Source organism: Ruditapes philippinarum, unplaced genomic scaffold (genome assembly GCF_026571515.1).
Source record: "Ruditapes philippinarum isolate M1 unplaced genomic scaffold, ASM2657151v2 ctg75_1_1_1_1, whole genome shotgun sequence".
NCBI lineage: Eukaryota > Metazoa > Mollusca > Bivalvia > Venerida > Veneridae > Ruditapes > Ruditapes philippinarum.
The window spans coordinates 283,217-297,202 of NW_026859947.1; the positions used below are offsets into that span (position 1 = coordinate 283,217).

Consider the following 13,986-nt stretch of genomic DNA (forward strand, 5'->3'; position numbering starts at 1 on the left):
TATACACTGAAACATAATATAAAATATGTTAATTAAACATAAAACGCACAATGTGTAAAGCCGCTTAAGGGAAATGAAAACACATCTCATGCTGCATATTGTGTAGGTATACGTCTAGAGTACATGCGTAATTCTCGTGCAGCTATTTTACCTTCGGTTGGTTTCGAATCAACCACTGCGTCAACCGAGGATTCAAGCTGGGGGTCAACAGATGACTCGAGGACGGCTTGTTCCTCGGCCACCTGACGCTCAGACTCTGTGACAGGAGGCTGGGGAGCCCGTTTAATCTCGGCCTCGACCCCAAAAGCCTCCAGTCTGGCAATGGTATCATCATCTTTTCTCTTTTGTTCTTGAATGATGGTGTCTTCTCCAATTGAGGCTGTATCTTCTAGTTCTAAAATATGTTTAATTTTTCTCTAAAAAAATACCCCTTTTTTCCTTTTAACTAAAAACATGTATTAACAATAAATGCTAGAAAGTATATAGAGAATACAAACTGAAATGTGTAAGATATATACTTTATGTCAGAACAAATACATAACTTATAAACTTATAAGCCTAAAGGAGAGAATAATTTCAAGATTCTTAATCTATTTACTAGATCTGCAAAACGGCAGCTAAATTTAGAAAGATTTCATAAAAAATATTTCTTGTTCGAAAAAGCAGACATTTCCTTTTCAGCAAACTTATATAGTATACATTTCTATATATTTCTATGTTTCTAACATCTATGGTTGTGTATGCCACCACCTAACTATTTTTTATACTTTATTACTACATATGCTATATAATACCATATGCTATATAATATCATATCAACATATATATGAAACAATGTTGCATGTTAAAATGTATTGTTTTTCTTATAAATATCTCCTATTTACGTAACCAATTACAAGTCAGAAATGGTCATTCAACGATAGATTGAGATCACTCACAATTTCATATAAATTTAAATTATCATGAAAAAACTATTATTCATTGTATATCTTCACAGAACTTAGCCACTTAACATGTACATCTAAACACAGAGCAGTATGGTAGATATTACTTAATTTTATTTGCAACTTTTAATTACAATCCAAATATGTAAAATGGCAATGACTACAAGAGAACAATTAATTGAGCACAAGATTTATCTAGATCAAGAAAAAGATTCTATCAAGTTTAACTTAAAATCACAATCATATACATGCAGAAACATTAAAAGTAATGCTAACACAATATCTACATACTGACAAGTCAGTTCATATTATTATTCCAAACCCGTCTTGAACCAAAAATGATTACACTTTGCCAACAGTTTTAGAGCCAGGCCAGCCTGAACATCCATTTCACTTGACCAGGCTCTATACTGTTTGCAAAGTAGCCTTGATATCCCCAAAATGGATAATGAACAGTTCTGAAAATTGGAAGCTGGACAAGTCCATTTTAAAAATTAGGAAAGTCCAGGATTAACGTGATAGATTTATCTTGCTTTGAATTTGGAACAGTCCATTCATATGTTAAGGGATTTCAGTTTCAAAATGTCAAAAATTGAGCACAATACTGGTGACAAAGGCTAATCACTGTTAGTTCTAGCAGGACAAGGGTTAATTAAAAATAGTAATTACATGTAATGTTATTTTTGATACAAGGTAATTAACAATTAATTTATGTCATATAAGTAACATTTGGTGAACATGTTATTTGGAATGTTATGGAGTGGTATAATTAATATTCAGTAAGTATCAGTAAAACCTGATTTGTCAGTGAACACAACACAAAAATACATCTAAAATTTCAGCATTCCAGTTTGAGTAGTTCTACATTACATGCAATCTATTTTTCCTTCTGTTTTCTTTTTTTCAACGTGAATCTCTACAAGAAATTGCATCAGTTCTATGGTTGATAATCTAAGCAGTTATCCGCAAAACTCACTCACAATTTTGTTTTCAAGAAACCTAAATGTTCATTTCTTTTAGGAAAGGACTTCAGCTATACACAGTAACATTTAAACTGTAATGCCAATTCCAACACATTTTTGGACATATATCAATTGGTTCACCTAACTGGCTTTATAGTTCAGCTAACTAGTAATGACCAATTTTTCAAAGTGGTGAGAGACAAAATTAATGATAATTTATTAAAATTTGAGATCAATTGCCAAGGAGAAATTTCACATTGCCCGATGGATCGAACCAGTGACCCCTGGGTTACAAATTTCCTATTGAGCTAAGCCATCAGACTACTCATTCTAAACCTCAGCATTTAAGTCATTGAAATTCTGAACTAAAGAAAGAAAAAAAAGAGCATGCTCATAGAAAATTAATCCAAAATTTAGGCAAACTCATTTACAATATTCAACTTTATCTAATTATTATCAGACAACTAATTGTATAATTCAATTGTTTCCTGTAAAAAAATCAAGACTTCATTTAATTTTCTTTCTAAACAACAAGATCACAATCTAAATTTTTACAATGACAAGAAAAACAACAACAACAACAACAAAAAGGAAGTGTTAGTAAAACTCAATCCCATCATGCAGTGTTACAAATGGCCAGTGTAGGAGCAGCCATTTTAGTGTGAATACCTTGAGTTTTATTTGCTGAGTAACGTTTATCACGTTCGTCCTCAAGTTCGTCCATACGCATTATTAGATCTATGTAAGCCTCTTTCTTTTTATCAGAGATTTCTGGACGATCATCGTCGTCATCACCTGACGCAACTTTTCTGCGTTCATCAATTGTGGCAAACATGTCTTCAGATATTGAAAGATTGTCTCCTAGGTGGCAGCAATATATAAATGTGTTTGAAATCTATGAATATGTCGGGTTTTTTCCCCTCGTATTAATGATGATGTTTGATATCAATGAACATGTTTGAAATTTTAAAGTTATTCCACCAGCAGATATGAACATGTTTGAAATTTGAACATGTTTGAAATCTATGAACATGTCAGGTCCACCCCCCACCCCCCTGTATTTATGATGATATAAATGAACATGTTATTTTAGGAGCTATGAACATGTTTGAAATTTGAACATGAAATTTATAACATGTTAAAATATATGAACATGTTTTTTTCTTATTTCAACATGCTTAAAGTCTACAAGCATGTTGTAGACTTAAAGCATGTTTGAAATATATGAAAATGTTCGAAATAACTGACCAATTTTGAAAAAAAAAAAAAATTTCAAACAGTGCAAAATCCCAAATGATAGCTTGGTCAAGTATTGGGGTAACCAACCTAAAAGTGACTTTACAGGGCATGGTACAAGTATGAATGATGGTGATGTTTTACTAACAATTTACATACATCTCACACGCAGCATATCTACATTAACACACTGTAAGCCCCTCTACACACACGTTACATTACAACATGACATACATAATATGTAACAAGTATCATTACACACTCACATACACACCCACATGACAATGATATTATAATGAAAGACAAGAATGAAAAAATACATCTAACACATAAAGAAAGATAATAACACAAAAGTACAAAAAATATTACTACCGAAGTAACATTAACATTTGTATAAAATTGTGTAAATCATATAAAATTGAAAATGTCAAAACAATATATCACTATTTAGCTTAAAAACTAACTAAAGAAACATTTTTCTACAATAATCTTTCATTTAAAGTTTGATGAATTTAATTTTTAGATATTTCTCAAAACTGTTAAAAGGTCAACTATATATATGCGATACACAATAGCAGATGAACCATTGGTATTTAGACCAATAAAGCAGATGAACCATTGGTATTTATAACAACAAAACCAATAATAAATGTAGGTCTCCACATGATCTCATGTTAACAGTATTTTATAAAATAAGTATGAACAGAAATTTGAAATACGGTCTCTAAAAGTATATTTTATATTTTACATATCTTAAAACGACGATGACTTTATGAAATTAGCAAATGTTTATTTTCATAGGCCTATAGCCGTGAAAATCAAGGGCTAGCAATTTGGAAACTCTTATCTGCTAAATTAAATACAAGTCGATCTCCAAGTCCTCAATATTCAATTCATTTATATATTATCATGCAATTAATTATGTGCATCCAAATGACAGTCTCTATCCAGGTATTATAAAAATGTAACTCTCTCTTACCTTCGACAGGTGCTTGAGGTGCTACTCTGATCTCCGTTCTCTCTCCTTCACTCGAAATTGAAACATTTTCGTCTTCGTTTGCTGATTCTGACTCCTAAAAATAGTTCAGAACTTAAAAATTTCAATCATAATAATTATAATTTGTGAAAATAACTTGACAAGGTCTGATATATCTAAAAGTAACAAAAATTTTGAAACATAAGACAAAAGCAAGTGATGAGAAACTTTTCAGTTCTTCAATATCGCGAACAGCTTTTTATATTTCTTATATGCATATATTACAATGTTATTTCTGTGATATCTATGTTGTCATTAAATACTAGCCTTAACATTTTAAGTAAACCTAATATAAGATGTTGATTTCATTCTCTAAAATAATGATTTTCATATTCCTTTGAATAAAATGAGGACATTACAAAGGAAAATGGCATCTTCCAACTGAATTCTTCTTAAGTTTTTCATTAAAAAGCATATCAGTATTTACATCCACTAAAATATCATATAATTACTACTTCTATTTATAAACAGTTGCGGCAACATTTCCCACAATTAGATAGAGGGTTTGACAAGTGTCTGCACACAACCAACATGTTAAAATAAGCAAAGTGTACCATGTTTACAATATAAAGGTCACATTTTCCGCTAATTCAAGGATTTGATCATACTCCAATGAATCATATCTAACTCAGTGGACTAACATATAATGAAAAGATTACATGAAACAGGAAGAAGTCAAATAAAAATAAAAAATACCATCTTTTACATTTTACAGTTACATATCAAACATTTGGTCTCCCTTAAAAAAACTATGCTACCATTCAAAATCAATCACATAAATAAAACATGACATAACCATTCTTCAACGAAAATAAATAAAATATTTTTGACTTTCATACAAAAACAAGTTTTAAATTTTCATAATCTATTTCCTGCAAGGATAGTGTAAAACAAGAGCACCGCTAGGCGGAGCATTATATGCCCGAAAGTGTTTTTTTTTTTAATCAAGATGAAGCATTTGTAAGACATGGGACTAAAATAAAGTATTACCTCCTTCAAATAACAATCCTCCTTTGAAGTTTCAATATTGTGGTCCAAATGGAACTTTAAGTTATGTCCCAGAAACTGTTTTCAATTCTAAGGTAAAAGTGACCTTGACCTTTGACCTTGTGACCCCAAAATCATAAGGGGTCTTTTACCCAATATGGACAATCATACTATGAAGTTTAAACACAGTAGGCCAAATGATACTTAAGTTATATTCCGAAAACTGTTTTCAGTTTTAAGGTAATAGTGACCTTGACCTTGTGACCCCAAAATCAATAGGGGTCTTCTACCCAATATGGACAATCATCCTATGAAGTTTGAATATTGTGGGCTAAATGGAACTTAAGTTATGCTCAAGAAACTGTTTTCAATTTCTAAGTAATAGTGACCTTGACCTTTGACCTTGTGACCCCAAAATCAATAGGGGTCTTCTACCCAATATGGACAATCATCCTATGAAGTTTGAATATTGTGGGCTAAATGGAACTTAAGTTATGCTCAAGAAACTGTTTTCAATTTCTAAGTAATAGTGACCTTGACCTTTGACCTTGTGACCCCAAAATCAATAGGGGTCTTCTACCCAATATGGACAATCATCCTATGAAGTTTGAACACTGTGGGCCAAATAGAACTTAAGTTATGCTCCGGAAACTGTTTTCAGTTCTAAGGTAATAGTGACCTTGACCTTTGATCTTGTGACCCCAAAATCAAAAGGGGTCTTCTCCCCAATATCGTCAATCATCCTTTGAAGTTTGAACACTGTGTGCCAAATGGAACTTAAGTTATGCTCCAGAAACTGTTTTCAGTTTTAAGGTCATAGTGACCTTGACCTTTGACCTGTGACCCCAAAAGCTAAATGGGTCTTCTACCAAATATGGACAATCATCCTATGAAGTTTGAACACTGTAGGACAAATGGAACTTAAGTTATGCTCCGGAAACTGTTTTCAGTTTTAAGGTCATAGTGACCTTGACCTTTGACCTTGTGACCCCAAAATCAATAGGGGTCTTCTACCAAATATGGACAATCATCCTATGAAGTTTGAACACTGTGGGCCAAATGGAACTTAAGTTATGCTCCGGAAACTGTTTTCAGTTTTAAGGTCATAGTGACCTTGACCTTTGACCTTATGACCCCAAAATCAATAGGGGTCTTCTACCCAATATGTACAATCATCCTATGAAGTTTGAATATTGTGGGCCAAATGGAACTTAAGTTATGCTCCGGAAACCAAATTGCTAACGTTTTCAGTTTTAAGGTCATAGTGACCTTGACCTTTGACCTTATGACCCCAAAATCAATAGGGGTCTTCTACCCAATATGGACAATCATCCTATGAAGTTTGAATATTGTGAGCCAAATGGAACTTAAGTTATGCTCCGGAAACCAAATTGCTAACGGACGGACGGACGGACGGACGGACGGACGCCAGGGGGTATAACATAATATGCCCGAAATTCTTTCGGGCATATAAAAATTCAAAGATGTATTTCAAAATTAAGGAAAATATTTAAAACCCCAGTCATTTACATAATAGGGCCTCTATTGTGCATTTAAATACAGGAAGGGCAATAAATCTGTCAAAAATAAAAATACTATATATAATATGTCAAAAAATGCACAGACTATATAGAGTTAAAGGGCATTAACTCTGTCAAAAAATACACAGACTATATGGCATAAAGCCAGAATTAGCATGAATAGATCTGTAATTGATCATTTCTGGCCAGTTTCTTTTATTTTATCATAATTTTCAAAACCACAATTTAAGGAATATTCATATTTATAAGTTAGTGTTAGAGTGTAACTTATCAGTCTTTAAAAGTGATAATAGAAGAAGAAAAACACTGCAGTGGGTAGGAATCTTCAATAGATTTAAAAACAATAAACAGAAAGAAAAAGCTTTTACAACAGACAATCTAGCAGACAAATAGATAAAAGAATGAAAACATTTTACATTGAAAACACAACTCAAAATTATCCAATAAACAAGAAAACAATTCTGCGGACTTGGATATTTGAAACTACTGGTAATGTAAATAAATGAGACGAAAAAAATCATCACACATAGTCTTAAAACACATCATATTCTATTTATAGCCACAAGAAAATTACGGAGACAAGGGACAAAACTCTCACCTGTAAATCTTCATGTATCTACAGGATTAGAAACATGCAAGTGAGAAATGGCATTCTGGGTAAAATTTTACAATATTCATTCAGCACATGTTTTCCGAGGCGAAAATGTCAGTTAATGATGAAAATGTCAGTTAATGATTTCCCAATCATAAAAACGTACAAAGAAAAGTACGGTTGAATGAACTTTTCAAATAGGTAGGAGTTGAAAAACAGAATAAAGTACATATATGCAAAGCATGACACAGCAACAAGCAATTATGTTAAAATTGTCAACATAAAGAAAACAGTTTTGCTCATTCGTAAGCTCCGAAAATCTTTAAAACTTGCAGATCAAATCATCTCTTAAAGCATCAATTAACTTGTGTTTGAAGATGAGGATTTATATGGAATTCTTTTAAAAGGTTGTGTTTTTAGATTTTAAATTTTTCCCTGTAATTTTCTAGAGGAAAAGCTGTGGTAATATACATGGGGAAAACAACATACATTCATAGGGAGACCAAACTTAAGGCTCAGCAATTTTTAAAAACTCATATTATTTCTAACCTAGTATTTATCCCTAAAATTCTTCAATATGCATATAGAAGTCCTCTTACATATAAATAATGTAGGCATTGATATGAACTCTATATAATAGGAACCAAGTTGCCATTGGAAACAGAACAACCTATTCAATAAAATATATTCTACACCATCAAGTTCAGCAGAGATATCTGAACCACCTCTAGGAAAAAAAAAAAAACCCTTTTTTTTCAAACAAGTGAAGAACATCGTGCTATATTTCCCTATTTCATATTAGTTTAAAATTCACAATAGGCTCATACATGTTTGTTAACTGCAGACAAGAACGTTAGAAGAAAGTTAGCATTAACAAAGCAGAAAAGTGTTAATAAATTTAAAAGTTTCGAAAACTTATCCAAGGTTTAAGAGATGAGATATACAAACTGTACCTTGACAAGGTCTTTTTCATCATATTCTACATCTAGAGACATGCCTTTCTTGAGTGACGATTCTCTAGATATACCAATCTCATCTGCGAAATTGTCGAAGCCTGAAAAAAAAATATATGCCAAAATATCTTACTTTTTTTCATCACACAAAATATAGTTGTTCTTTTGCGTAATGATAAATAGTCCATGTTTCTTATTTTATTTGCCTAACAATCATAACAATTCTCCTTACTTTTAATTCAAAAGGAAACCTTATATAGCTAGAACTAAAGAATCCAAGGTCCCTGTCAGGATTTGAACCAACAGCATTGAGGAGCACGTGGTTTAAAGTCAATGACCTTAACCACTCTGCCACAGACTTATTTTTCTGACGCCAGTCAGAATTTCTTGAATATTATAAAAAGCGCTCATCTTCAATCGCAATTAACTCAAAAGAATTATGTAACTGATTTCTTTAATTTTGTTTATTTTAAATTCCTAAATCACACTGTCATATTGAAATAATATTATTGTTCTCTTGATTTTAAATTACACAGACACAGTTCGGGACAATCAACACATTTCAAGCTTTACTGGTGGAGAAAGACGCCATCGCCATGTGTTTCTCTGGGTATTTTTTCATTTATAAACATTTATATAGATCCACAAACCTTCCATTAATTAACTGGACAGTTTTCCCATGTTCTTTGTGGGATTCAACCCACACACTCTGATGTAAAGAATTAGCATAATAATTTTAAATGTATTTGTATTGACATATTTACCTGATTGGTCCATTGCTGCTCTCGCTGCTGCAGCTTCTAGTTCGTCCTCTACCACTTCAACATTATACATTGTCTTCTTTATTACATCCTCCCTGTTTACTTGTCGTAAACCATTCTCTAATGTGTTTCCTGTAACATTATATAATTACAATTCCATATTAAATAAGTACTTCATCATCAAATTTGTGTTACTGTTTTAGCCATTCATTTAACTTAGGTAAATTTTCAACATCAGTATTTATACCAACATAGAGGATTTTTCATAAATAAAGAAACAAGTACCTACAACTTTTATCAGAAGAAATGCTCTATTTGAAACAATAAAATGAATGAAAAATATTAACTTATATTCTCTTCTACCATTGTAGACTTATTGTTAAATGTATTAAATGGACTTATCCATCTTTCAATCTTATAGGGAAAATTATAAAAAATATATGTAGTCTGATCAGGCACTATTATCACAGGTACTTCATTTCTTGTATTCATGTATTTTGATATTGAAATCCCTTAAAATAAAATGAACTGTTCCAAAATTCAAGAAGGGCAAGTCCATTCCACAAATTCAGGAGATTAAGATTTCATGATTTGAGCCGAGCCATGACAAAACCAACATAATGGGTTTGCGACGAGCATGGATCCAGACCAGCCTGCACATCCGCGCAGTCTTATCTGGATCTATGCTGTTCGCTATCAGTTTCTCTACTTGTTATAGGGTTTGTAAGCCAACAGCATGGATCCTGACCAGACTGCACAAGCTGGTCTGGATCCATGCTGGTCGCAAACGCATTATGTTGGTTTTGTTGTGACGCGGCTGAAATTTTGTCAATAATGTACCTGTGGCTTCTTCTCCTTTCTTGGCCACCCATAGTTGTAACATGGCCAGTGCCTGATCATTCACAGTGTGGTAGTCAGATTTTATTTCGTTAATCTCCGCCCCCGTGATGTCAAGCTGTTGAGCTAGTATGACCCAGTCGCCTTGCAACGTGTCCGCTACATCGGTCAATTTAATCTGGGCGCGGCTAACATTGTCCTCCAGTACTGTAAAAAGATATATCGTAAATTAAATATAACAATTATACATGTTCATTGTTGCGATACTTGCTTTGTTTACCCAAAACCTTTTAAATTTCCTAATTTAACATTTGTATATAAAAACAAATGCTTAAGTTTTAATGACTGTTAAAATACAGTAGGAAAACTATTCAACCTTTATCAGTATTTTCAGCCAATTATTAAGTTTTAATTATGGTATCAAAAGTAATTTTCTTTATTACCTATTCCATGTTCTCTAAGAAGGGACTGTCGTTTCCTCACCTCCAGGGAAGCTTCACCTTCTAGTTCCATAGTAGAAGATGACTGAAATGTATGCATAGAGCAATGAAAAGTCCTATCATTATATATACCTTATATAAAGTACATGTAGTATTTTTCATTTTTTGTTGTCGGGAGTTTTCACCCACACAGACACTGTAAAGATTATATAAAGTATTTATCCAGTGTTTACCACCTCATGTTACAATTATGTAATTTACAGAATTTCAGTTATTATGTGATACTTGCAGTTAACATAGATATTTTTGCAGTCTAATCAGGAAACTGTGATACCGAGAGATTTATATTGTTTTCAGTCACCTATGAAAATGTAACAATATATGAAAAAAACAATTCTAAATTTTCAGGGGTGAAGGCTACAGAAAAATAAATATATTAATCATATAAAGATTAACAAAGAATTTATTTCAAAACTGGAACAAGAGCTGTCTGAAGAACAGCAAACTCAAATATTCTTAGTGCTTGATAGTAAAAAAAGAGCCCTCATAATGTAGTAAATAACAAAGGAAAAGAATTCTTTAAGATCAATGACATAGTTATGAGTCCCGGATATTAACAAAGGAGTTTCACAAAGGCCATTATTTCATTCAAAATCTACGCCAGAGCTAAGGTTCTTGGATAGCTGCCTTCAGTTATAAGTCTAAGAACATTTATTAAATTTCAAACGAATATCATCCGTAAATTCTTAAAATTACAATTGCATGCCAAGTTTTAACCAGGAAAGTTCAACAAAGGGTCATAAATCAGGCTTATTTTCCATGTCAGAGTTATTGGTTTTTGAATGTGACCACCAATTATGGTCACAAAGACTTGCATTAAGTTTCAAGTGAAAAATACCATCAATTGTTTTAAAGACTTACTTTGCATGCAAAAATTTAATCAAGAGCTTTCTATGTTCACAATGAGCCATAATTTAGTCAACATCCATTTCACAGTTGTGGGACTTATATAGTGACTTTTAATTACGAGACATTGTGTGAAGTGACAAGCAAATACTTCTAGTGGTTGATGAGACATGAAGTGACCCGTAAAACCAAGTGTGTTGTTTACACAGGTGCTGACACCAAGATGAGTAAGATTGTTCCACTATTCTTCAAATAGTTGAGCTAAAAATATCTTGATTCTTCCTCTTATGAAAGAATCAAAATCGGGGTTCAAACCAACAGCAGTGACAGGCAAGTGGTTTGAAGTATACGCCTTAGCCTATCAGCAGCAGATGCCCCTTGATCTTGATTCCAAAGGTATGCTCTTTAACTTAATCTTTCCTTACATTGTATCCAAAAATCAACCTTTAACAATGGACGTAAAAATTATATATCTATTTATGTAACCCATTTTCTTTAGTACTTACTTTGGACCATCCTGGTAGGGTTATATTAAGATTACAGATGGGACTTTGAGGAGCTTCTCCTCTAGCCACCTTTGGTTCCTTCATGAAAGCCACTCTGGCGGCCGACTCTTGATCTTGGTCACGAATCCGCACTGTACACGGCAGGCGGTTCTCACGAAAAGCTTTGAAATCGATGAAGAGTTGGTCGCCAGACTTTGTGACAGGTATCAAATTTCCAGCCATCTCTATAAATTGTTGCCTTCCCTCCAGTACCTGGTGAAGAATATAGCAATGCATTTGAAAAATTCTGACAGATTGAAAATTAGATCAAATGATGTCGAGTGATTTTATCCAAAATAAAGAGAAGTAAATTTACAGCTTCTTTCTTAGGAAATGTTTATTTCTATGACACATTCATAACTTGGATTTCCGCTCACAAGTTAAATTACCTGCAATTTGGTTTAATTTATCAATAAATTTAATATGGTTACAATGTTGCATTAACTTTGCACTCTCAAGTATTTAAATAATTTAAACATCGATTTCATAAATCTTCTTCAATATTTCATTTCCAACCATCAAAAACATCAAAATTATCAATGAAAGCATTTTTTCATACTTAACTACCGAAATGGATTTTATACTTATACTTACTATGTTTGAGCAAATCAGTTTAACACCATATATTGATTATGAAGTGCCATACATTAAAAGCAGAACTACATGTACTAACCTCTACATCTCTGCTGCGTGCTACTTCAGTAAAGTTTTGTTGTTTCTCCAGAGTTTTATCTGTACGTTCGTCGGTCATACAGAACATACGTAGTTGACCTTCCTCGGTTCCGGTACGCTTGGCAAACACCACAAATCTCGCCATATACGGTACATTGATAGCCTCGTGGTAAATCTCAGTAGCCATGCTTGCCGACTCGGTAGTCGCCTGACAATCCATCAACCAGAACCTGCAAGTTGGTGATAGAATTCATTACATAAACGTGGCATGTCAAGGATTGAAACTGCTTTGAATTAAAGATACCGGTAATTAAGTCTGTAATACTTTCAATACATATTCCCCGATGATTCACTCCTTACTGAATCAATTATAACAAGAGTATGACTAAAAAAATAGTTTTTCTTTAATTTGGCTACAAAACGAATTCTCAAAAATTGTTTCCTTAATTTTTAAACAAACAAGTTATAATATTCTCTTTAAACAGATATCTGCGATTAACACCAAAAGGTTATCAACTTAACTTTTGATTAAACATAAGAATATAAAGCTAGTTGTTCAAGTGGGAAGATAAATGAGCCCCGTCACGACAAAACCATCATAATGCGTTTGCGACCAGCATGGATCCTGATCAGACTGCGCGGATGCTGTTCGCTTATAAACCCTATTACAAGTACCGAAACTGATAGCGAACAGCATGGATCCTGATCAGACTGCGCGGAGGCGCAGGCTGGTCTGGATCCATGCTGGTCGCAAACCCGCTATGTTGGTTTTGTCATGACACGGCTCAAATTGTAACTGAAATTATTTAATACCTGGCAGAAACGGTGGTTGTGAACGAGACACAGTCATTGGTGAACTGCAGGTTCTTGTTCTCTGTTATATCCTCCCACACAGATGCATTAGCTCCGCCTACAAAATATAATAATATTTAATACCATTTTCAGAACTTAGAACCCTAAATGCTTGAACAGGTTGATGGCCTATTATATAACATAAATACATACATGTACTTGTAAAACTATCAATATTTCCGGCAAAATATTTGTGTTAAAAAAAAACCTTCACACTACTAATAAGATGTACATTGAAAACAGATTACAAAATTGCTTTCAAATAAAACGCATTTTTTTTCATAAAATATACAAGGATGCCAGAACTAAGGCGTGTCAGTTTTTAATTGGTTAATATCATATGATAATCATAATATGAGCCGCGCCATGACAAAACCAACATAATGGGTTTGCTACCAGCATGGATCCAGACCAGCCTGATCAGGGTCCATGCTGTTCGCTTAAAAACCCTATAACATGTAGAGAAACTGAAAGCGAACAGCATGGATCCTGATCAGACTGCGCGGATGCGCAGGCTGGTCTGGATCCATGCTGGTCACAAACGCACTATGTTGGTTTTGTCATGACGCGGCTCATATCTACTTATATATATTATATAACTCTCAGAAATAATTCATACAATAGCACTATATAATCAATATATAATTATATGGGTAAAATTTTTCCACGGTTGAAAAATTAGGAAAATCCTATTTTTAGCAATACTGAATACAGTTTTCTTT

General features: G+C 33.1%; 1 protein-coding gene across 50 annotated transcripts in view; it reads right to left on the reverse strand.

The window, feature by feature from the left end:
* LOC132758373 (ankyrin-2-like) overlaps positions 1 to 13,986 on the reverse strand; it is a 209,003-nt gene that overhangs the window by 84,522 nt on the left and 110,495 nt on the right. For 45 of the 50 annotated variants that reach the window (XM_060750020.1, XM_060750051.1, XM_060750050.1 and 42 more), the window contains 10 exons: positions 13,226 to 13,322; positions 12,414 to 12,642; positions 11,702 to 11,953; positions 10,293 to 10,374; positions 9,853 to 10,056; positions 9,016 to 9,144; positions 8,252 to 8,352; positions 4,122 to 4,215; positions 2,576 to 2,767; positions 152 to 394 (listed from right to left, as the gene is read on the reverse strand). In XM_060750020.1, the coding sequence (XP_060606003.1) occupies positions 152 to 394; positions 2,576 to 2,767; positions 4,122 to 4,215; positions 8,252 to 8,352; positions 9,016 to 9,144; positions 9,853 to 10,056; positions 10,293 to 10,374; positions 11,702 to 11,953; positions 12,414 to 12,642; positions 13,226 to 13,322 (1,623 nt within the window). The remainder of the gene's footprint in view (positions 1 to 151; positions 395 to 2,575; positions 2,768 to 4,121; positions 4,216 to 8,251; positions 8,353 to 9,015; positions 9,145 to 9,852; positions 10,057 to 10,292; positions 10,375 to 11,701; positions 11,954 to 12,413; positions 12,643 to 13,225; positions 13,323 to 13,986) is intronic. The other 5 variants (XM_060750045.1, XM_060750032.1, XM_060750046.1 and 2 more) reach the window with 3 other exon arrangements.